The 24,194-nt window shown below is 34.5% G+C and overlaps 1 protein-coding gene across 1 annotated transcript in view; it reads left to right on the top strand.

Moving 5' to 3' along the window:
• CFAP47 (cilia and flagella associated protein 47) overlaps window positions 1-24,194 on the top strand; it is a 374,253-nt gene that overhangs the window by 129,947 nt on the left and 220,112 nt on the right. Inside the window, exons 36-41 of the mRNA XM_080377676.1 lie at window positions 3,039-3,173; window positions 3,702-3,814; window positions 10,443-10,593; window positions 11,507-11,595; window positions 14,081-14,167; window positions 22,444-22,520. Of these exons, the coding sequence (XP_080233802.1) occupies window positions 3,039-3,173; window positions 3,702-3,814; window positions 10,443-10,593; window positions 11,507-11,595; window positions 14,081-14,167; window positions 22,444-22,520 (652 nt within the window). The remainder of the gene's footprint in view (window positions 1-3,038; window positions 3,174-3,701; window positions 3,815-10,442; window positions 10,594-11,506; window positions 11,596-14,080; window positions 14,168-22,443; window positions 22,521-24,194) is intronic.

Genomic DNA, 24,194 nt, shown 5'->3' on the forward strand with positions numbered 1-24,194 from the left:
TTTTTTTCACCTCTAATGCTCCATTTAGGCAGTAAACATCTAATCATGTTGAGGACTAGAATATAGTTGATCATACAAACAAAATAAGGTGGGGGCTGAAAATGTGTTCTTGGGAAAAGCTGGTATACTGTAGTTCATAGGAAAAATATTACTGTATAGGAATATTTGTTATACTCGGAGATCCTGGAAATTGTAATAGTATTGAAAATAAGTATTAAAATGAGACTTTACTGACAAAAGTATCAAAAGAAAATCAGGTTGATACAAATTTATCCTCATAGTTTACTATTAAAAGGTTTTGGTGCTAAAAAGGTACAGTGATAATAAAATATAGCCATGAACAAGATGTGTTATCTGGAGTGATTTTTGTTATTTGATAAAAAGAGCAAAGTTTTAGAAATATTTCCCCAAAGTGGTTGTGACAAAAACCTGGGCTCCTTATTCAATATAGTTAAATCAATAGCACATTTTATTAGATGGACTGTATTAATTTACTTCTAATTTTTTATTAATCTGACCTCTTAAAAAGTGTCACATTACCATTTTTATTGCTTTCTTAACATACCCAGAAAAAGTAACAAGACTTCCACTGGAGTATCGCATTCTCTCTCCATGTTACCACAGCTGGAGTCATCTGGCAAGTTTCAATTAAAATTGCCCTATTCTCATAAGGGATCTCACAGTATCACTGTATACTCTTCTACCACGAGTTTTTTGTAACTAGTAAGTTGCAGACTTGCTGATTTTTCAGAATATGTTACAAGACCTTCCTTATAAATCTCTGCTTGAGGGAAGTAGGTAAGTGCAGAGAAGCAGCAAATTGTATACGGGGTTTACTGATAGTTTGCTAGTCTTGAATCAGCAAATATGTGCTTACAATGTGCACGAGAGATTGTTGTACATATGAAAGCTATGCTTATGCAGCAGTCATTGGTGTGACTATCGCTCATCTGGAAATATCTGTGTGCTGGTACCAACTCAGCTGTGACTGCCTGATGCACAATGTGGGCTAACGTTGTGAGTGGGAGTTTTTCTTACTTGCAGTAGTTTTTGGAGGATGGATGATGGTGAACATTGAAAACACACTGTTAATTCCGTGCAACTCCTGATTTCCCTTTTTGCCTACAAACTACAGAGATTTTTTTCCTAGACCTTTATCCACCAATATGCCTGCCGTGTATGCAATTATGGAACAGATTCAGGTCCCCTATAGTATACTTAATTCTAAATAAAACTGATGGTCTAAATAAAACTGGGTATGTATTGCTCTTCATTCCTCTTCAGATAAACAAATAAAGCATGCCATTTCAGGTGCAACTTTGCTTTATTTTGCCATTTTGTTTGTTAGGATAGTGTAAAAATAGTGTAGTCTTTGATATCCTAAGTATGCATGTGCTACAAAAGAATGTTAAATCCTTTGAGACTTGTTTGTTCAAGTCCTTAGAAATGGATGAAAAACTTTCAATAATTGCTGACTAGAGAAAGCTCTTTTTCCATATTGCTAATGTATTTGAATATGAAGTATCTCCTAGAGGCTGTTGAGTTCCTAGTGAACTTAAAAATTAGTACAGCTGTTTCACAACATAGTCTTGGGATATAAAAGTATCTTGTACCTGGTTTCTTGCTGTGTCACATGACCCTGCAGATCTAACAGGCATTGAGTTTATGTATGTAGAATGCTTCTAAGCAATGTACAGATCAATATTAAAATAAATAAAAATGTGCTTTGTCTATTCTTTAAGTAGTTTACATGTAAATTCATGTGAAGAAGGAAGGTTCATTCTAAAGTGATGGTGTGAGGTTACCTGTAGTCATGTGCAACTCATCCAAGTTGCTTAGGGAGGGTGACGGTGACAATCGGCAACAGAACAATAGATTTTTGTATTTATTTATTTTTGCTTGAGAATTGGGCAAACTTTTTCCTGTAAGGTGAGAGGATTTAGAATGGTAGTAGCTTTCTAGGAATTAGGCAAAGGAGTGTGCGAAATATTGTTGTATTGAATGACTCTCAGTAATATAACGGATCCAAATAAAATGTCTTGAATGAACAGAGCACCTTTTAATGGGATGACATGTTAATGCAGTGGTTTACTGCTTAAATCTATTCCCAAGTGTGTGTATTTTTCAGTATGACTTGATATTTAGTTTAGGAGAGAAATTAACTGCAGTTATAAAAGTTTATTTAGTATATAATAGACAATTTTATTACAATAACATTATATTATAAGTTACTAAGCATTAAGTTTTAACATACTTAATTAGTTTGATTTAGGAGGTACAGAATCTTATCTGTTTAAACCTCTATCCAGATCTTTCCTGCTTGTGTTTGTGGGAAGCTACTTAGATCATTAAGTCTCTTTATTATTTGATTACCCTTCTGCAAAGTTCAAGTATTTCATGGCAGAGTTTCTACCTCTCTCTTTTCAGTGACTTGCCGAATTGCTGAGGACTAAAGCTTTGACATGTTTTGCAGTTGGCATTTAAACTCAGTTCTGTAAATCAAATATTTAAGATGCAGTAATACTTGCTACCTTTTGTAAAGCACTTTGGCATCTGCAATAAAAATAACTGTACATTTATGAGTTGGATGGTGATGATATCTTCATAAATGGTTGCAAAACTGTATCTAGGAGTATTTGGGAAATTATTTCGCATAGTAAACCAAGATTTGAAAAGATTTTTTTTAGAAGATAATAAAGACATATGCTTTTCCAATTAGTGAACTTTACTTGCTTTTTTTGTTATGCTTCATTTTAATAAAATGAACATCTCTTTCTGCTGAACTGTGGGAAAAATGGTTTGCTTTAATTTTTAGCCTAGGTTTATTACTAAAGCATGTCAATGGTCTTCAAGAATTAGATTTTTCTTATTATTCTTAGTTATGGCCCTAATCCAATTATTAAAAGCTAGATGCAAAATATTTGTATAATAAGAAATACCTTAAACTTTTTTGTTCTTCATCTTCATATCTCTAAATTGTACAGTTAAAATTTTAACTGTGTATGTGGTTATTTTTTCTTTTGTGCTTTCAATATTAGGCTGCTGATATCTGTGATCCAAACCCAGTCATGATGCTTATTCTGTGTGTCTACCTATATGAAAGTCTCCCTCACTACTTACCCAAGAACACTATAGAATTTACAGGTGCTCTCCATGCCACTGTTGTTAAACAGGTACTGGTACCATTGAACTTAGATTTGTAGCACTACAAGGTTAGAACACTGTATCTCCATATGTGTTCATACTATGTATATGATATAACAAAGAATAAGTAAGTTTCATGTCATTTCGCTACCAAATACAGAAGATTGGAAGCATGGATCATCTTATTATTTTTCTCTTCAGGCTTGGGATCTTGAATTCTGCTGCTGTTTTTTTTTTTCCCTGTGCTTGTAAGCACAGAAAGAAAATATCTACAAATCAGACAAATCTGAGCTCAAAAATAGGAACAATAAGAGATTAACAGGCATGGGAGTTCAGTGTACACTGCAAAAAAAGTACTCAGAAAAACTGATGTTGGATAATCTGTGGGAAGTCTATACTCTTTAGGAAGGAAAATGATATACCTAGTTATTTCAAGTACTTTCTTATTTTGTGATATCCTTAATTTGTACTTTGGAATTTAGCTGCATTATATGCTTTTTATACCCTAATTATTGGAAAAAAAAAAAAGGCTGATTTTGTTGTTGTTGTTGCGATAGGTGTGTCTGAAAAACCCAAGCAGCAAAACTTTGATGTACAACATTATTCTTGTAGGAAGAGATGCTGATGATTTCTCATTACCTAAAGGAAACACTATCACCATTGCCCCGAAGTAAGTAATGATTTTTTTTTTAGCATTATTAATAATTCTAGCATTATGGAAATATGAACCTACTAATTTAATAGTGATGGAACACTAGAAATATGTTCAACTACAAACAGGGCAAAATTAGTCAGTATAAAGATCAAGCTTTTTCTCCTTAACCTAGAACAAATCCAGAGTAATTTATCAGTGGGACACTTGCATTTTAGCTCAATAGTGCTTTAAGAGCAGAGTACAACCCTTCAGATCATTACAGGAGTCATTCAATAAATATTTTTTTCCTAATGGATTGAAAGCTTTAATTTTCAGTTTGGATCTGCTGTTCTTACTTTTTTTTTTTTTTTTGCCAAACTGAAGTTGAAATATCTCCTCTGAACTTGATTTGTATTCTTTACATCAATGCATCATGGAAGCATAAGCAGGTAAAAACACTTTCTTCTAACATTTCATTGTTTGTTTCTTATTCTTAATTGAAGCATGACTGGGAATTTAAGAGGCCATGACACAGGTTTGATAGTAGTGTTGGACTGCTTCTTTTTGCTCCCATCCTCTTTCTCTACCAAAATGAAAACTGTTGCAACTGCAGTGTAGTTATTTCTCTGTCTTACATTTCTGAAAGCCATCTATGGATTCTGGAGAGATCTAATTTTGGGAAAATGTTAGGTTGTTAACATTTTTGGTAGTAGAAATAATCTTGGTGATTTCCATCATTCTCTTTTTGTTCACTAAATATGTTTTGCTCTTTCTGTGCTATGTGGTTTTATGACTAGATACAGGAATTTCACTATCTATGCTTAACTAGTGAAGACAAGGGACATAGCAGTGGCTCTGGCTGTTAGTTAAGAGTTTTTAAGTTTAGACCACAAGTCTATTTAAGATATTCCTTTGCAGATAAAATGGATTAGAGATAGTAAAAAGGAAAACAAAGGTCAAGTTTTGTATAAAAATAACTGTGAAGAAGAAAAATTTCAAATATATGTTGTCAAATTCAAGAAGACTCAACATAAATACAGTGCTCTTTAAGGATGATCAATATTTCAGTATTAAATGACATGCCTACTGTAAATATATGCAAAAGGGACAACAAGCAATGCTATGTTTTCAGCAAGCTGTGCGGCTGATTTAATTCCATTTTCTTTGCACTTACTGCAAATAAGTATTAACATAAAAATGTAATCTTTGGAAATATCATGTGTTTTCTGAAAGGTCATTACCATGGCTGGTTTTCATTTCACATTTAACCCCCCACCTCCCAAACCAAGATACAAGTAAATTTGTACAACCTTGTCATTGAGCTGCTTGGCATTGTAAACAGCAACAAACAGTTGAAAAAATACAGAGAAATAAAAGCTTGTGGAAATGCCAGTCATCCACTGGTGACCTCTGCAGAGTTTATCATAATGTAATTTGTAATCTTGGTCACTAAATGAAAAATAGGTTCTTTGTAATTAATAGCTTTCTTAATATTCTGATGGAAGTGTTTGAGAACACCAAGCATCAGTGGGGTGGTTGGGAGTCTTACAGAAGCTTTATATTAAATCATAATATCACAAGTGAGTTTGGAAGTGGTAGTAACATGAATAATAAACCAACACCTCTGTTTAGTGGATTGTGTGTAGGCTTATTGCTATTAGTGCTGACTTAATTTCAGTTGTATAAGGTGAAGAAAAAGGTAGAGGATTTGTAGGAGTGAATGTTCTGCTTCCTTTTGAAAGGATGCCTTCAGAGAAACTCAGAAATGAGGTGGGCTTGTAACGGACTTTGGCCTAAATAAAAACTGAGGGAGAATTTTCAGTATATTCAGTAAGAGATTTGATGTGAATTAGTAAAACTTAATGGAGTTGTTTTTTGACAGGAATGTTAACATCACTGACTATAACCTGTTTAGGAATAAAAGAAGTTCAAAATAGCTGGAAAAAGGAACTTCACATTAAAGTTATTTGTACTACTTTTAGAGGTAAATAACCCATAACTATGAGATTGGAGGCAGATGAATCAATGTGTTAAAAATCACTGAAAATTAGGAAAGCCTACTTCTTATATCGGAGAAGAGGAGTTATACTTTAAAAACAGGAGTTATACTTTAAAAAACTGAGTATCTGTAATCTTTCAGACAACTTAAGGTCAGGTGTCTCTGCAGACTTGTTCCCATGAGTTGAAACTGTTCTTTATGAATCTATGAATATTATATATAAATATGGATATGCCTTCACCACTAGTTCATCTTTCACTGCAAGCTAGCTTGATGCTAGCCGGCTTCACCCCACCCCCTGAAACAACAGGTACTTTAGATAAAAGTAATAAGTGAGAAGCAGTTAAAAATAACAGCTGTTGCCTTGTGAAGACCTACTGCAGGGCTCCAGTCAAGTTGTAAAGCTTGTTTCGCTGAAGTTTCAGAGTAAAAGGTCAAGGGAAATATTAGCAGTTTAGAGAAAATTCACTCATGAGAGTTCGGGCAATTACAACTGACAAGATGAACCATAACCTTGACAGGGAGGCTAAAGAAACTGAAACTCGTCAGTCTTCTGTCTGGAAAGCTGGAGGACTTTTAAGACATATCATGCATACAGACCTGTCTCTAGTTATCCACCAAATAGAAATATTCCTATATTTAGAAGTAACTATAATTGGATTTAAGATGACTGTGAGTCGTTATAATTACTAATGAGGAATAAGTGTGACTGACTAATCCTGTTGGACCTACTGGGTGAGCACGCTTGGCACAGAGGTTTTTGTGGATGGAGGCCCAGTTCAAAAGAGCTGTGTTTGCTTTCCAGGAGAGGTGAACTACAGGAAACTGGTAAGCTAAACAGATCAGGGAAAAAATTGAGCAGAAAGGCAAAGGATAATGAAGAGAAGTTACTGAAATATATTAGAAAGCGGTGATGCAGCATTAGCTTAGAGATGTCAACAATTTTACACTAATAATAAGAAGAGACAGGAACATGTAATATATGTATGTCTGTGTTTTCAAAGAATCAGGACAATGTACGCTGTGGTCCATTACTAGCTGGAGAAAGTCATAAATGGCTGTGGTGGGTTAAACTTGGCCAGCTGCCAGACACCCACCCATACACTCTTTCACTCCCTTTCCTCAACAGGACAGGGGAGAAAAAAAATGCTGAAATGGTTTGTGGGTTGACATAGACAGGGAGACTCCTTACCAGTGACCAACACAGACAAACCAAGTTTGACTTAGAGGAACTTGTTTTAATAATTTTCAATTAAAATAGACTTTTTTAGTGAGAAACAAAGATAAAAATTAAAACATCATTTCATCTCTTCCCCACACGCTTCTCCTAGTCTGTTCTAGAGTTCTCTGCCTTCTTCCCCAGCCACTCTGAATTGCACAGAGGGTAAGTGGGGAGCAGGTGACTGCAGTCACTTCATAACAGTTCCTCTCTGGAACAAGATTATAGAGTTGAATTTTCCCTTACTTTGCATTGACATCGACACAAGCAAAGAGTGAAAAAAATTAAGCAACTTTTTGTTTTCCCTGATGCTAGCTTTGCCACAGAAGACAAGTTCACAATTAAGTCAAATTTCTCTGCTGTTGCAGGAGGCAGAGGGCAAAGATCAGGCAGAATGTTCCATAAATTCCATTTCCCTGTCATTCCTCTTGATGACAAGAGCAGAGCAGACTCCTATAAACTTGATCCTTAAAGTGGCTTTGGGAGTGGATGTCTCCAGCAGTATACTTCTCTGGGACTCTGCAGTCTCAGGATGCATTTTCCAGGATGTTTTGAATGGCAGAGCAACTTAGGAGTCTCAGACTCTGGGGGACTTAGTAGCTCTTCACTGTCAAAAATGGTAATGTCTTGAGGCTCTGCAGCAGGAACATGAAAGCCGTAAGAGCCAGGTTTTCAGAACTTCCAGGATTTCATCATTGTTTCTCAGAACTGAAGTCCTAAGGCTTTTGGCATTAGGAAGATCTCTGGGCAATATCATACTCCTTTATCCTGGGTGTTAAGCCTAGAGGTCTTGCTGCATTAATTCTATTACCTGTAGTCACCCTTTCTGCAGTTTAGTAAGGTTTTTTCAGTTCTGCTGTATCCTTTTTGAGGTAAAGAGGTGCAAACAATAATTAAGGTTTGAGCATTTTGGATGGTATCTGGTGACCTAATGGTGTTCTATGTTGTTGTCTGTTGCTTTTCCAATTTTTCCTAACACTTCATTTACTTTACTGGATGCTTCCCAGAACTGTGCTGATGTTTTCATGAAACCATCTGTTGCAAATCCCAAGTTCTCAATGATGAGTTATAATGTTTTGGAGGCCGTAATTTTGTGTAAATGCAGAACTGCTTTCCCTGTGTACATCTCTTTACAACTATGTACACTGAATTTCCTTGTCATTTTGCTGTTTCATAAGGTCTTGCGATCTTTGCACTTCAATCTTTATGCTTACAACCTGGAGCAACTTAAAACATCAGTAAACTTCCTTACTTTCCAGGTATCACAGACCCTTGAGGACTCCAGTAATGGCTTTTCTACTAAGTAAAAAGTGTTAGTTCCTACATTATGTTTCTTGTCTTCTTTCCTTGCTTCTTTCCTGTTTGATAGTTTCCTTGTAAGTCTATAACAAAAGGACTATGTTATAATTAGATGAATTAAATCACCCTTGATCATGCTTTTGTACTCCTTTAATGAACTCCCATAGGTTTATAAGGCAGGACTACATTTTACATGTGTTGACTCCTGCCAGCTAGATGTCATTTATGGAGATCTTGTTTATAGTAGATATTGTATATACTGATCCTGTTCTTTTATTCTTTATAATTATTGCTAGTACATTGCATGATATAGATTTGAGGCTTAAAGGTCTGTTAGTCTCCTGATCTTCCCCAAATTTTAAGATATTGGTGTTCTATTTATCACCATCCAGTTCTTAGGTCCCAAGGTAGTTTCAAATAAGAATGCTATGGGTATACCTTTGTGGTGCTTTTTCCCCCCCCCGGTTCATAATAAGAATGAGATAAAGGACCTCCCAGAAACTTCCCTTGACAGCAGCTGTCATCCAGGGACAAATCCTGCCACTGCTCCCATCAAAATAAACTGTAGAGAATTTCTGCCATAGTTGTGATTGCTCAACTTACATGAAAAGATGTTTGCATTGAGTTGAAATAATAACAGGTACTTGAAAAAGTAGCTGTTATTATGAAAGTTGTGAACCAAATGTAAATTAACATGATTCCGTTCGAGACATGGTATGCTGATTGATATTACACTACTTCACCACTTACTTGTGTAACTGTATACACATACAATACATAACAGGCATATTTTACATACCTGTGTTAGTTGATTGTCTCTGCTTTAGGAATTCCCAGTTGGCAGAAGACCAATAAATCACACATAATTTTCCTCTGCAATCTATTTTAATTCTCTTTCAGGCTGCACAATTCCTATTAATTGGTTAATGGGGAAGGCTGATTTGGGTTGGGGAGAAGCTTCCTTTTGACTTCAGTCTGAGATAGTCTGCTGTCTCTTCCAAAAAGACAAGTAACAAATCTGCAGTTTAGAAATATAACCTTTTCCTATATTTTAAGAATTCCTTTGAAGTATTATTTAAGTAATTGCAGCTTGAGTAAATTAAGAGATGTCAAGGTTTTCCTATAGCTTATTTTATCTCTGCCGTCTCTTTCATACATGTTGGGGGGTAAATTTTAAAGTTTCTTTAACTACACAAAATGAAATTACAATAAAAGTATAAAATAGCCAGCTGACCTTTTGGTATGTATTTTGAGATATTATACTTGCAGCTCCAAAAATATAGCTCTTTCTGTTGAAAGAGACCTCTCTCTACTCTGGTCATATGTGTAGAAAGGAAATTCTACTGTTCTTTTGCTTTTGGAACAATCCTACACACTGATGATTTTTCTTACCTTCATGCCACGTTGAGATACTAATCTCAAAATCAAAGAGTGATTTTGAGAGCTTCAAAATGTGAGCTTCAGCCAGTCAACTTTTCTTATTGTTTTTGCTTAGTTACACAACTAATGCAAATCAAGTCTAAACTTCACTTTTATTTAGTCTAAACTCTTATTCCATGCGGTCTCCCCTTTTCCATTTTCCCATTAGAGAACTGAGCTGTTGCTTCTATAGAGAGAGCTTTGTTTTTTCCACCTAATTACTTATCTTTACTAATTATTCTGGAGGGTTTTTTTACTAATTTCTTTCTTAATCTTCAATGAAGATTTGATTAAGAACATCTGGATCTGCCTCACAACATGCATAACAAGATGTCTGACTGTTTAACTCACAAAAACCTATTCAAATAGGGTAGCATAAAGTAAATCAGTTGTTAACTTAGAGTTATGCTATAGAGAAAGAGAACTTCCTGTGCTAGTGTGCGTGTAAGAAAAATTAAGCTACATACTGAGTTTATAAAAAGCAATAAGGACTCAATATTGTTCTTTTTCTATCTATATAGTTCTTTTAATAGAATGTTTTAAGGTGCTTTTAGACAGAAGATTGAGCTACAACAAACTATTTCAGAAGAAACAAATTACTTTCTTCTCTAGCGACCTTCCCTTACAAAGACTCTAGAATGTGCTCCTGAAGTGACATCTCTGAGTAATTTCTGAATTGCAATTCTGTGCCTGCCTAATTAAGTTATTATTGTTGTTGTTATTCCTAGGAGGCAAACAAGTATAAATGTGGAATTCACCAGTCGTTTTCTGCATCCTGCTGAAGCAGTGTTACTACTGATCTCAAAGATTGTGGGTGGAATAGGTGGTGCTACAATGACATTCTCTCTGAAATCTGAAGTCAAGCATATTGAGCCTGCTGTAAGTTTATGGGTGTATGATTAATACTGTCACAAAAACATTTTTAATCTGTACATTGTATCAAACAAGTGAATAAAAGTGTGAGTTACCATCAGCATTAGCTTTTGACCTATGAATTTTCAGGTTTCCAATATTAGCCTATGTACTTGCAGAGAAAAGCCTGAAGGAATATCTAAGACCCCAAAGGATATAAATCACGCTTAGATCCTGAGTAAATTAAAGAAGTTGTAGTGATTGCTTTGAAAATAAATCTGCAGCCCCTTCAGCATATGAGTGCTTTTGGAAATTCCATTGCGGAGGCAGTGATATGCTTCGTCCTAGTTATTTCAGTTGTCAGATGTAGACGGGCAATAAACTTTTGTTAATGTTGCTAGGTTATTTGTCCTTTTTGTCTTTAGAAATTCTGTAGATTTAAAATATATCCCAGAAATAGAGCAGAGATAGGCATGTGTTCCAGCATTTGTTATCAAACATTCATTGAGCAGATCTGGATACATCCTCTTCTGAACTTAAATGGTGTTTATGTGATTGTCGCTGTGTCTCTGTGTCTCTCTTTTAACATGACACTCTTTATTCCATAGCAATAGACAAAGAAGTTTAGGGCAAGAGAAAAAAAAAAAAAAAAGAGGACATGTAAAGATAAGAAGGAAAAAAGATGATAGCTTGATTCTTGGCCCTGTGCTGTCGTTTGGAAGACCATTTAGAATGTGGTGCATGTTTAAAAAGAAATAGGCTTTAACTGTTCTTTGCTGGCAACAAAACCTATCATTTAAAGTGTGTTAATTTTGTAGTCACCAATGGTCAAACATATGGTTCTACTCTTCTTTGTAATATTTTCCTATTTGTTTTGTATTATACATGAATGTAGTTTTACAACTTTTTCGTATTGATACAAATTTTTGTTCTGTTTTAGGATATATTAAAATGCAGATCTCCATGCTATGAGCTGAAGAAAGTTATCCTAAGTGTTACTAATCCCTTCAGAACTGATGGCATATTCAGGTAGACAATGCTGTAAAGACAAATCATTAATAATCATTCTGTTTTATCAACTCTTTTCCATAACTTTCTTCTTCTCCTTGAACATCTAAAACCTTGAGATTAACTTATAGGAATTTACTTTACCAAAATTGTTACAAGCACTATGAAGTGGAAGCTTATCATAATGAATAAAGAAGATAAGTAAACCTTAATTGAAATCCGTCTCAATGTAAGCAATAAAGCTAGAGCTTTAATCAAATGGAGTTCATGAACCTTGCTTGTATTTTTGTGTTTGGCTGAGGTCCAGCATAATTCTAAAGAGAAACAAACCATGTTAATAGTTGGTTATTTTTTCCTGAATCTGCTTTATCCCGCTGTTTAAATTATTAAGCATGCAAAATTAAAAAACACATGCTTTTGCCTTGGGGCTTGCATCACTATCAGTTAATCTAATTTTTCATTTGTATTCATCATGGATGTAACAACTGCAAATTTATAAAGGTTGCTTTCATTAATATAAATGAAATATAGTTCTGTGCCACTTTAAAATCTGTTTGTGATCTGACTCCATGTTTTGTCTTCAGTCTATACAGCTAACTATTGGTTCATGTCATTCATTTATTTACAAGAACCATTTTCCATAGCATTTTTAACTTGTTTTACTGACTTGTTTAATATATGTGTTGCACAGGCTGCAAGTTAAATTTCTCTTTCCCCACAGAATGAGTTTGGTCTAGAAACTGGTAATAGAATTGTTTTCACTGCTCCAGCAATGTGCTGTGGTGTGAGCCTTGTATGTGGGAATTATATGAGTTTACTTAGCTTTTGATGTTTTTGAAAGTCCTTGAGGTGGTCAGTGAGGCTGCCTGTAATCAGGTCTATCATGTAGGTAACTCTCTTGGAAAGAATAGATTAAAGGTGATTAGGTAATTTAGTTTCATGTATATAATTAGAAAGCTACTTGACAAATACTTGTAATTATCAATTTGAGCAACATTTGAATTGGTAATCTAAAATAAAAGATTATTTGTATCACATTTCCAGTCTTTTGAACCATCTAGTGTTCCATTGGGGGTGCATTGCTTAACTGCAAATAGCACTAGGAAACACACTTGTGTACCTAGGAAGTAGCTCCTTTATAGAAAACTGGGCTGAAAATCTTAAAATTAGGTGTATAATGTGGTAATATTTAAGAAAAGGACAAATTAAAATTATGAACACGTCTTTGTTCTCATATCAAATATGTAGCAAATGTCAGATACAGAATTTACAGCTTTTGGAAGTACTCTAAATAGCCTAGCATTTGGCTATTTCTTAATGTTACCCATTCTACCAACTACATAACCTATTCTGGTTTTCACAGTTCCTAGCCTTTAATAGTCATGTATAATTATATATTTTAAAGATTACTGAATGTTTGTACTTCATTAAGAAAAAATACTCAAATACTTTTAAAATTATCCATTACATTTCTTTGTGAAATACTGCAGCTATTTCCCTCCTGAGAACAGGAAAGTATTTCTATAAGATACTATAATAAGTAATGATCATTATTATTTAGTTAAATAGCAGATTCAACACTTGAGCAGAGAATCAACTAATTCTTATGTAATTTGTCATGACTATTGAAAATTTTAAATTCAGATTCACAGCTGGTGCTAAGCTAGTTGACATTGGCTTCTGTTATTTTTACTATGTACCCTGTAATCTTCCTTCTGTTTTTACTGACATGTGAAAGTGCAGAGACAATGCAGAACTGTAGTTTAAAATGAATGAATTATGTGTGCTGGTGCCATGTAACAGAAATGGAATATCCAATACCTAGAATGGAAATAACATGTCCACAATAAAAGGAGGGAAGATCAGAATCTTCTAGGAAGGACTAAAGTGAAGCAGTTGCTTCTGGTTTGTTAGGGAAATCATATTTTACTCATCTTAAAAGATTCATTATTTACAAAAACAAAATAAAATTAACTGACCTTTCTATCTTAAAATGTAAATGAATCTATTATTAAATAATTTAATTTAGTACAGATTATAGTATAAGTTGTATTTAATAAAATTATTTCCAATTAAAATATGTATATAATTTGTCTTAATATTGAAATGTGCATAATTCTTTTTTTCAGTTTCTCATTTTCTAAAATTTTTTGAAAAATAATTGGTCTGCATCTCATGACATGGCTGTGGACTGGGCTTACGGTTACAAATCATTGTGGTTTACAATGTTTCCTAATAACCCTTCAATAAGTGTCTCAGAATTTTGCACACTTACATGAGCTTTAAAATTTGCAAGGTCTAAATTGTGCAAAACATTTTAAGTTATTAAATAAAGAAGAATTGATAAATTGAATAAGCATTTTTAAAAATCTGTTAAGAATTATAGTATATTTAAATATCTCCAGTTAAAAATAATAAGCTTCTTTACCAAGCCTTCTTTTAAAAGTTAGAATAAACCGAATTTTGTCTTAAAATGCAGTGATTATGTGTATTTGCCGTACTCCAGGGTCATTTTGCTGGAATCCACAAGTTACTCAATGAAGCCAGAGCAAGTATATCAAGCCAGGCAAGTAAAGCAAGAGCAAACGTTCAGGTAAGTTCTAAATGGCAATTGCTTATTATAATAGAATTATACAATTCTGTTAGCATTAGGTCTTTGTGTATAGTTGTGTATACCCGTTGTAAAGAGCTATAGGTAAGGACATGGAAATATCGTAGAATTATGTAACATTGAAAAAATACTTTACAGATAACTTAGAGGAAAAAAGATAAATAAGGTGTAAAAATTTTCTGAATTTCTTCTTGAACTTTGTATTCCAAGTAGTTTCTTTTGTCAAGGAAAGAGTTAAGTTTTAGGAACACTTGTATTTACTTACAGATAGGATAAAGAAAAAAACCAAGATCAAAAAGGCTCCATTGTGTCTCTGTGTAATACAGGTTATGAGATACAGCATTAATACATGTTCATTCAGAAAATATGGTTTAGAAATACACTATCAGGAGTCATCACAATTCTGATTAATATTTGATATATTAGAAATTTATCTATACTATACCACCTTTTTTGGACAGCTCCTGTTTTACTTCCTATCTTACTCTTTGTTCTGAGATCACAAACTGTCCCACAGAATATGAAAAGTGGCAAGTATCTTAGATGTGAGTTTTGTGTTCAAAGATCTCAGTATTTTCAGTAAGTAGTTCTTTGTGTCCTCTCTCTCTCTCATAAAACATTTGCTTGCTTCTGTCTTCTAAAATTCATTGATGAAGTTGCTGCTCTGTGGACTTAAGGTTTCCCCACGGTGTCTGGCAATTATTATTTTTCTTTTTGCCTCAGTAATATATAAAATCTGGAACTGGAAGGGACTAAAAAGATTACCTAGTAACTTCTGCTCCAAATACAGAAAGCAAAGTAATTTTCCTTTTCTGAGAATTTTTTTGATGGAAAACAGAGTTATTGTCTTGTTTGGACCCTGGACTGAAGAGTAAAGGCACACCATAGCACATGTATAGCTATGATGACATGATGATGTATGTGGACTACCTATGTTGATTGCATAGGTGATTTTGCTTTTGATCTTGATTTTTGGCATACCTCATAACATGGCAAGCCCAGCCTCTTTGTGGTATTATGTAGGAAAAGGTAACTGACAACTGAGAGATGATAGCTACTGAACTGTTTCTTGCTGGTGCACAAGTATGGAAGTGGATGGGAACTAAAAGACTTTTAGGGTCCCTTCCAATCCAAACTTCTGTGACTGTGATTCCAATTAGTAATACAAAGTTGAACCAGTTAGACTAAACCATAGCAAGAATGAATTGGAAGTATTCACACTTGCCTTTGTCTTAACCAGATCTTTTGTACTAAGCAATTGAGAGGTACCTTCCTGAACCAACCCTTTGCTGCTGTAACTCACTCCTGCAAAAATTTTTGTTCATTTAATGCACAGTAAAATAACCTTGCTTTGAAAGGGACAAGTTGTGCTTGCAACAACAACAATAACCAACCAACCAAAACCCCCAAAACAAAATCAAAAACTCCAAACCCAAAACAAATGAGAGGCAGTTTGTGAATTTGTTTGGTCGCCCCCCCCCCCCCCCCCCCCCCCCCCGTTAAACTAAATCACATATAATACCTGAGTTATCAGACTTAGAGACATGGAGACATGGTCCATGTTGTGATATAAAGTGCTTAGTCTTACAACTTGACTGCTCATCCTTTGCCATTTTGTCTACACAGCACATGCATAAACTTGTTGCTGAAGCTTGTCTTGGGTTCTTCAGTGATATTTTTCATACAGTAGACTTTGGTGTTAATACAGAGTGGAATGATTGGTGCATAAGTTGTGCTAGGACGCTACTGTGGGTTTAATACCATAGGATCATAGAATCATTTGGGTCAGAAGAAACCTTTAAAGATCATTTAGTTTCAAACTCCTGCCATGGGCAGGGACATCTTCCACTGGATCAGGTTGCTCTAAGCCCCATCCACCCTGACCTTGAACACTTCCAGTGATGGGGCATCCACAGCTTCTCTGAGCTACCTGTTCCTGTGGATAACTGGCTAGCTGAAAAAGGTCACATAGACATAGTCCAGCTGGCTGGACAAAAATGCACATGGCACTCAGCTTATCTGAAGTAAAGCAAAAATACACTGTCCTTGGCTGTTTTTGTTACACAATAACAAGAAGATTGTGGTCGGTAAAGAATGTTGCAGGAGGGAGCAGATAACTACAGAAGAGAAACTAGGGGCAGGCTTGGTATTTAGGCAACTAACCAATAATGAGCTTAACCTTTGTAATATGTATGAGCTAATTATAACAAGGCATAAAAGATGACTGTAAGACACAATAAATGAAGTCTGCTGATCACTCATATTGAGTGACTGTGTCTTCCCTCCGTCGCGACATGTTCCAGTGCCTCACCACCCACAGAGTGAAGAATTTCTTTATATCTAAGTTTTAGTTTAAAACTGCTACCCCTTGTCCTATCACTACAGGCCCTGGTAAAATAATCCGGCTCTATTTTTCTTACACTCTCTCTTTAATGCTGAAAGGCCACAATAGGGTCTTCCTGTAGCCCTCTCTTCTCCAGGCGGAACAACCCCACCTCTCTCAGCCTGTCTTCATAAGAGAAGTGTTCCATTCCTTTGAACATGGCACTCCTGTCAACCAGCTCTAGCAGGTCCATGTCTTTCTTGTGCTGGGGACTCCAGAGCTGGATGCAGTACTCCAGCTGGGGTCTCACCAGAGCAGAGGGAGACAATCACTTCCCTTGACTTGCTGGCCATGCTTCTTTTTATTCAGCCAAGGAGATGATTTGTTTTCTGGGCTGTGAGCCCACATTTCTGGTTCATAGCTAATTTTTCATTCACCAGCACCCTCAAATCCACCTCCAAAGGGCTGATTTCAAGACATTCGTCCCCCAGTCTATGCTGATGCTGGGGATTTGCCCAATTCAGGTGCAGCAAACAGTCTGTATAGACCTATTTTATAGCAGTTTTAAGCTATTTTGTCTAATCCATTTCCTTATTTCTCTGTATATTGAAAGGGGATGTACTGAGCTAGACTGTGAGTATAACCATACTTCTTATACCCTCCAGATCTTTACGTTCCTTTTGTTCTTATTATTGAATGAGATGCCATTTCTTTTTGTTACAGAAGAATGAGACAAAATGTTCATGTCTTCCACAATACAGTTGTATTTCCCTTTCCTTTCACTTATCTGCAGATGCTTTGTTCATTGGGGTGAGAAAAAATTTCTAGAGGGAGATGTTCAATACCATGTCAAATGTGCAATGAGTTTCTCTGTCATTCAACTCTGAAAATAGGACTTATTGATGTATAGTTCAGCTCAGTGAAGAAATGTTTTGTAGTTTGTATGTTCTCAATGTGTAACGTATTGCCATGTAATATGCTTATCATGTTTTTTTTTCACAAAGCTTTTGAGTAATTTGTTAATTTTACAGTGAATCTTCTGCTGTAGTCTGTTTTTGCAATCATGCATTGAAAGAGATGATGTTTTATATAAAATTTGTATTTTTATATTTTTATGTGAGATACTTATTTGTAAGTACAGAATAAATATTTTGTTGTACTCGCATACCTCAGAGATAATTTTCCTTTCTGAAAAGTGACCTTTAAGTATAGGTATTAGAATGAATCTCCAGGGTAATATATTCTGAATATTTTAGGAGTCCATTTATTTAAGGTTGTGATTTTTCCTTAGCCCACTAAGATTAACTATTTATTTTGAGAGACCCAATAACTATCAAATGCTGTATGTAATAATTGTTTGCTATAAGCTGGTTCATCAAATTTTATTGTTAGGGGAGAATGACTTTTATGTGTGAATAATATTAAAACTGAGTCTACAGCTGAAACTTGCAATATTTTTTTAAGAGATATTACAGTGTAGTTTTCAGCATCTATGAGCTCTGTGCTTGTGAATTAAACAGAACTGTCCTTCCATAAATGTAACTGCACAGTTTAAACTCCTGTCAACAATGGTAGGAATTATTTGTGAAGAAGGATAGAAAAAGATATAAATAAATTCATATAAAGGAAATATGATCATAAGCAGCACAGTTTGCTTTGGGGGAATGGGAATAAGCAAAGATTTTGTTGTAAGTTGTTTTTTCAAGTGTATCTGTTCTTTTCAAATACACTTGAGAAGCAACAGAATGAAGGTGTTTAAGTTAAGATTCATCCCTTTCACTACTTTCTCAGACAAACCCTTGATTGCATTAGGTTCCTTGTGAATGATTAACTGCACTGACAGTGAATATAGATCATTCCTGCAGCCTTGGTGTAAAAGAGGTACAGAGGGACAAGCTTTGCGGTTTGTGGACTTTCTCATCCTTTCTTTTCAGGGCTATAAACTTCTGGAAATGAACTTTGTACACGAGCTAAGTTAACTGAAACAAGAAGAGAATTATTTTTTAGTAGAAATTGCTCAAAGAGCTTTTATGAGATTTGATTCTTCCTAGCATGATCATGAACTACATATTAACATGGGGATTTTACATCCTTAATTCCTCATTATGCGGTATAAATTCACCAAATACTTCCTCAAAGAGCCAAGAGTAAAACTAGCCTTTGCACAGAAAATTGAAAATTATGTTTATATTATGTGACAAGAAATGTTGTAAACCATGTGTACAAAAGTAAATTTCAAGTGTTTGGATATGTTTGGGTTTTTTAGATAATAATTCACATGGAGAAAAAAAAAAAAAGAGGAAAAAATCTAAGGAATATTTTAGAGAAAAACTATTTTAGGTAATTAATTTCCACTCCAATATTAAAAAGGCAATGATTTTGAGAATGGCAAATGCAAGATGCCAAATTCAGTCTGATTTCCAAATCAGCACTGTAAGAGAAATTGTTTACACCAGGTAGAGATAGTGTCAACATCAGCCCCCTACTTTTAGCCATGGAATGGCTAATGTTGCACTCTGTGTTGCACATTTTCTTAATTGTGCTCTGTTTCCTCGAAGAAAAAATCATGGTTTACAAGTTTTAAATAATTTGTCTACTATTGATTTGTTTTAGTTTGCGAATCCTGGGTATACAGAGTTATAGGATTTCAGTGGGATTTTTCTGATGGCTTAAATCTGGATCTTGCACTTGTTGGATTGAATTTGGATGACTTAACAGTCATTACGGTTAGTGTGAAAATCAGCTTTACTGATTTCATTTGTTAAAAAAAGGAATGTCTTGTCTTAAATAACAAAAGAAGTGCATTTCCTATTAAATTTCTTAAATACATTGCTGTCCTGTTCTTGGTTAGGTTAGGTAACATTGAATAAATTCACCCTGGTTTTATAATAAGATCTGTTGTGATGTGTTTTTTTACTCTTACAATGTGGCTGTCTGACTTAAAAAATCTAGACAGTCAGACAAACAAATAGGAACTTGCATGATATTTTTAGGCTTGCGTTTACAAAATTAGAACTGTATTTAAAAATCTATAGGGAAAACATGCAGGAAGCTGTCTTTGAATTTGTTATATATTTATAATAAATTCTAGATTAAAACATGTATCTGTCCCTTGTGTGTTATAAATACTCATGAATACCAGGGAGAAAGATGTGAAATTAATTCACTGTATTGACTACTGTATACGTCATCATTTCAAATCCCGGTGCACACTGAAATTATTTAAGTACCTTAGAGACTTTACCAAAATGCATGTAATTTGAAGTGAAATAGTGTCTTGAATAATAAAAGTATTTATTTCAAATACTTAAATTAGAAAGTTGCATTTAATGATAAGCTTTTCTACATTTTTTAGAGAAAGTTTTACATTTGCAGTGTAGTAGTACAAAAGCCGAAACATTACTGTTTTACATTCCAAATAGAAACCGTGAGACATCTTTTAAAGCTAATGTGTCATACTACATAGAAGTTATTCAAATGGGTGACTTGAAGATTAGAAAATCTAGTATTCATAACTGTTAATATTCTATATGGTAACTAAAGTCTCTGCATTTATGGATATAAATTAAATATAAAAAATAAGGTAAAATATATCTTATTAATGCTCTATTGACTTTATTCTCTAAGAAGGGTTAAATACAAGAATTTATAAAGCAATGAGCCTCTCATTTCATTTACTATCGAAAAAGCGAGCTTCCAAGTGATGAGCTTCTCGTGCACTTCCAGTCAAGATCCATAGTTCGCTTTCTCTTTATTTGCAAAAATACAATTTATTAAGTGGAAAAAGAAGAAAAAAAGGAATAATTAATTGCAACCACAATATGTTATAAATTTAAAGTAAGATTCTTTAAAGTAAGATTCCCCACAGGTAAAATTTTCAAATTTAGGTGGTGAAATACTAACGTCTCTGAAATCAGAAATCTGCAGTTGCACTGAACAATAAATAACAACCACAGAAATAAAACCATTAACATTTTAATCAGAAAAACTGAAATGAGATAACATTTCATCAGTGTTGTATTTCAGGAAATGAAAGAAATTAAAGCCTGAACCTTCTTTAGGATTTGGTAATGTCATTTCATGTAAATGCAGACTTCTGTTGAAATAAGTGGAGATCTGCACAGGAATCAGGTTTCTTGTATTTCTCTGGGCCTAGGAAAGGAAACAAAAAAAGAGTTTTGTTAGCTTTATTTGACATTTGTTGAACTGATGTTGGGGAATTTTCATTGTAGTCCTTGAGTCAAATGAAACATGCTTGTGCTTAAATAAAAATATTTATGAACAAATGCACTGGGCAGAGACGTACAGCCTTAGGTGGTTCTACAAGGAGTCCACAAGGATGTGAAACAAGCTGATTCCTTGTATACACTTGCACCAACACCAATGCTGTGAGTGTCAGCATCAGGCATCTGAACTGGGTGTTTGGTTCATCCCCCAGCACCAGATCTGTTTAGCAAAAGTGGCTCCTGAGCACTTGCGTTGCATGATCCATCACTGCAAGAAAATGCTGCATCATTTCTTATCTCTTTGGCAAGAGGAACTTCACCTTAGAGAGAGTTGTTCTGTCTTTGGCATTCCTGCTTCCACTTAGTAGGGCCTTCTTATCTTTCCATGCCAGGTTGATCCTTGGTCCTGAATTATCATTGCAGAGCAGTTAAAATTTGAATTTCCCCTTCATTGTACAGTGTTGCTTTCCAGATGGTACCAAACCTAGAATTTAATTTTAGGTTTTAAACCATGAATTCTGACTCTGGAATAAGCTATAGGGTAGAATCTTCCTTTACTAGATAGCTCTCATTTTTTCCTATATGACTTGCTGGTTTGTTTTCTAATTACCTTGATAAATGTAAAATGTTTGCCTAAAAGTGTGCATCACATACACACAAAAAATCTAGTATTCTATAACATACAAGTATATAGCCTGGAATTAAAATTAATGCTTAGAAAATTTTTAACTTTAAATGTTTTATTTTTATTGTTTCTAAGTGTTAATGTTGTGTGGAAGTACTTTGACCCCTAGGTAGGCAGATAAAAGTGAATAGATTTAGTTAGCTCTCAGGATGGAACCCTGGATAAGGTAATTGAGTTAACATGAATAAAGCAGAATGACTATTTCCTCTTTAAAAAGAGGAGACTGAGCTAAAAAGAAGGTAAAGAGATAGAGAAAAAATTTGGGGCTTAAATAAAAGTTTAGATAAGAGGCGATTTAGTCTCTGAAATGTGTTCTGATGGGGCAAAGGAAGACTGTTCTGCAAATCAGTTTCTGTAAGAGGCAGCTGTCTAAAGACATGTCCGCAAGGGCTGTGAATGTGAGTCCTAGAGTGAGTACAATTGTATCTGCACTGAATTTGGTTTGCAGAAATTTAGGTGTATTTCTATAGAGTAGTTTTGGGTAAATAATTGGAAAGACTGAATGGAAGACCACTGAGAGCATCAGAGGAATGCAAGGCCTTGCCACTTCATGATGTACCGGGGAACAATTCTTTGCCTATCCCCATAGGATACTGAAATGATAAAAAGAACAACTAGGACTGAAGTCCCCCAAAAGTGTTATGGGGGAGGAGCGCTTTTGATTGGCAAAATATAATTGGTGGTTTTTGGTTTTTTGTTTTTGGGTTGTTTTTTTTTTTTTTTTTAACATGGAGTTTTGCTTCTATGAGTATTGCAGAGATGATATACTGGTTAATTGAAGGGAGTATGTTCTGGCTCTGCTGTAAATACAGCTACTAATTTCAGTGGAAGAGGTGGTATTTAACATTATTGGTACATAGATTATTCCAAAACGTAGCTGGGTTTGGGTTTTTTCCTATTTGTTTTTTAGTTCTTGAAAACATTTGCTTTTCTAGTATTTTTTTATAGAAAGGGGAATGAGGTTATTAATAATAGAAATGTCTAGCTTTAGAGTATTGCTTTAATTTCTATTTTTCCCTTTTAGTTATGAAAAGAAAATACTAAATTTTACAAATGGTTCACTGTCTGAAGATCCAAATGAAGAAGACATCTTAAATTGTTGTAAGTATCTCTATACAATATCTTTTATGTCACTACAGTAGAAATCAGTTTATCTACATAATACATCTAAATTACATCTAAAGTATGTTGGGTAATTATTATTTATGAGTATACTCAGTAACTGTTACTTGTAGGAGACTTTATCTTTGGATGTGAAATGATTTCTAAGATCGCACTATAGTTCTAATGATTTTACCATTAAAAAAAATAAATGTATTTTTTGATTTTTAAGGGCCCGTAGGCTCATTTCATGGGAGTCTGATGTGGCATCTCTGCAGCTTACCTGGTTTATATTTGAAAATACTCATCAACAGGGATTGTGCATTTCTTGGTCTTATTTCCTATGAAATGTCAGTCAACATTTCTGTTAAAAATTATGAATCTACAGATACAGCATTTTCTGAGACTGTTGCAGGTCCGTTTATGCAAAATTTGTAGGATGGCCTTAAGAAATTAAATTTGTCCTCTCAGGAAGTTATTGTTGTGTTTCTGTGAGGTCGTATGGAAAGCAGATTTGTAATCTGAATAATTTACCCCTTCTAGATTATTATCTCATGTTGTATTCTGAGATGTGATTAACAGCCAACTAATACACAGTTCATAGAAATAAAAAGTATGTACTTGAAGTAATGAAGTGGGATACAACTGTTGCACCAATTTTTGAATAGCTTACAAAGGTTTATATGGCTTCAATCAGACTGTAGCTTCAGAGATATTTTTGATGGCATTTCAGGTCTTTGGAAATAAAATCATGTTTTCATTTCTTGTAGAAGTGCGTTTCTGCTTTGCAAATTATTCCCCTTCATTCTCTCAATAACACGGCAAGCAAAACCTAAACAAGAGCCTTCCATATATGTTTTACACCCTGCCCTGAGAAAACATGTACTGTTTAAGGGTCAAGAGTTCTAAGTAGAGAGCAAAAGAAATTAGGGTTTCTTTTTTTTTTTTTTTTTTAAATTTTGCTTTTGCAGCAGCTATAACAAAAAGGAAGAAAACTGTAAAAAAATACCTAAATTATTTATTAAACGTTACTTCTCTGGTGATTGTTTTAATTTCATAGAATCCAGAAAGGAAATGAGGAGGGAGGGCTCTCACAAGAATAATTCAGTCTGCTCCACAGTTTGACATACTTTGAATGAGGAACACTTGAACAGGAGACAAGTTTAGGAGTTAGTGCCTTATATAGGCAAAAATTAGTTGTTCTTAGGGCTACCTTACTCTATTTGATGGAAAAGTAAAAATGGGATTATAGTCATGTTGGTGTTTTTGGTTTGGGTTTTTTTGGTCATTGTTTATGTAGACTAGAAACATCAAATTCATATAAAACTTAACTGTTGGTTAAAGCACGAGTATTAGGAAAATTGTATTTTTATTGTTTGGAAAAAAACTTGGACTATGGAGAGAAAATGTAGGTAGTGGCTACGCCTTTCTTCAGCTTGGTTCTTGGTGGCTTTGAGGGGTGAATGGAGTCTACTGAACTGGCCAGAGTTTGGTGTAGGTTTCTTCTGTGATCTTCGCTCATTTGTGTTGCTTTCACTTTCATGTCTATTCTTAAGTCTGCTGAAATTCCTAGGAAGCTAGCTAGCCAAGTTTGAATGAAAGTTTCATTCTAAGGTAATCTGCATTATCAAAATACACTTAGCAGATGAAAACCACACAGTGAGAAAACAGTCA

This window comes from Falco punctatus (genome assembly GCF_963210335.1).
Source record: "Falco punctatus genome assembly, chromosome: 2".
NCBI lineage: Eukaryota > Metazoa > Chordata > Aves > Falconiformes > Falconidae > Falco > Falco punctatus.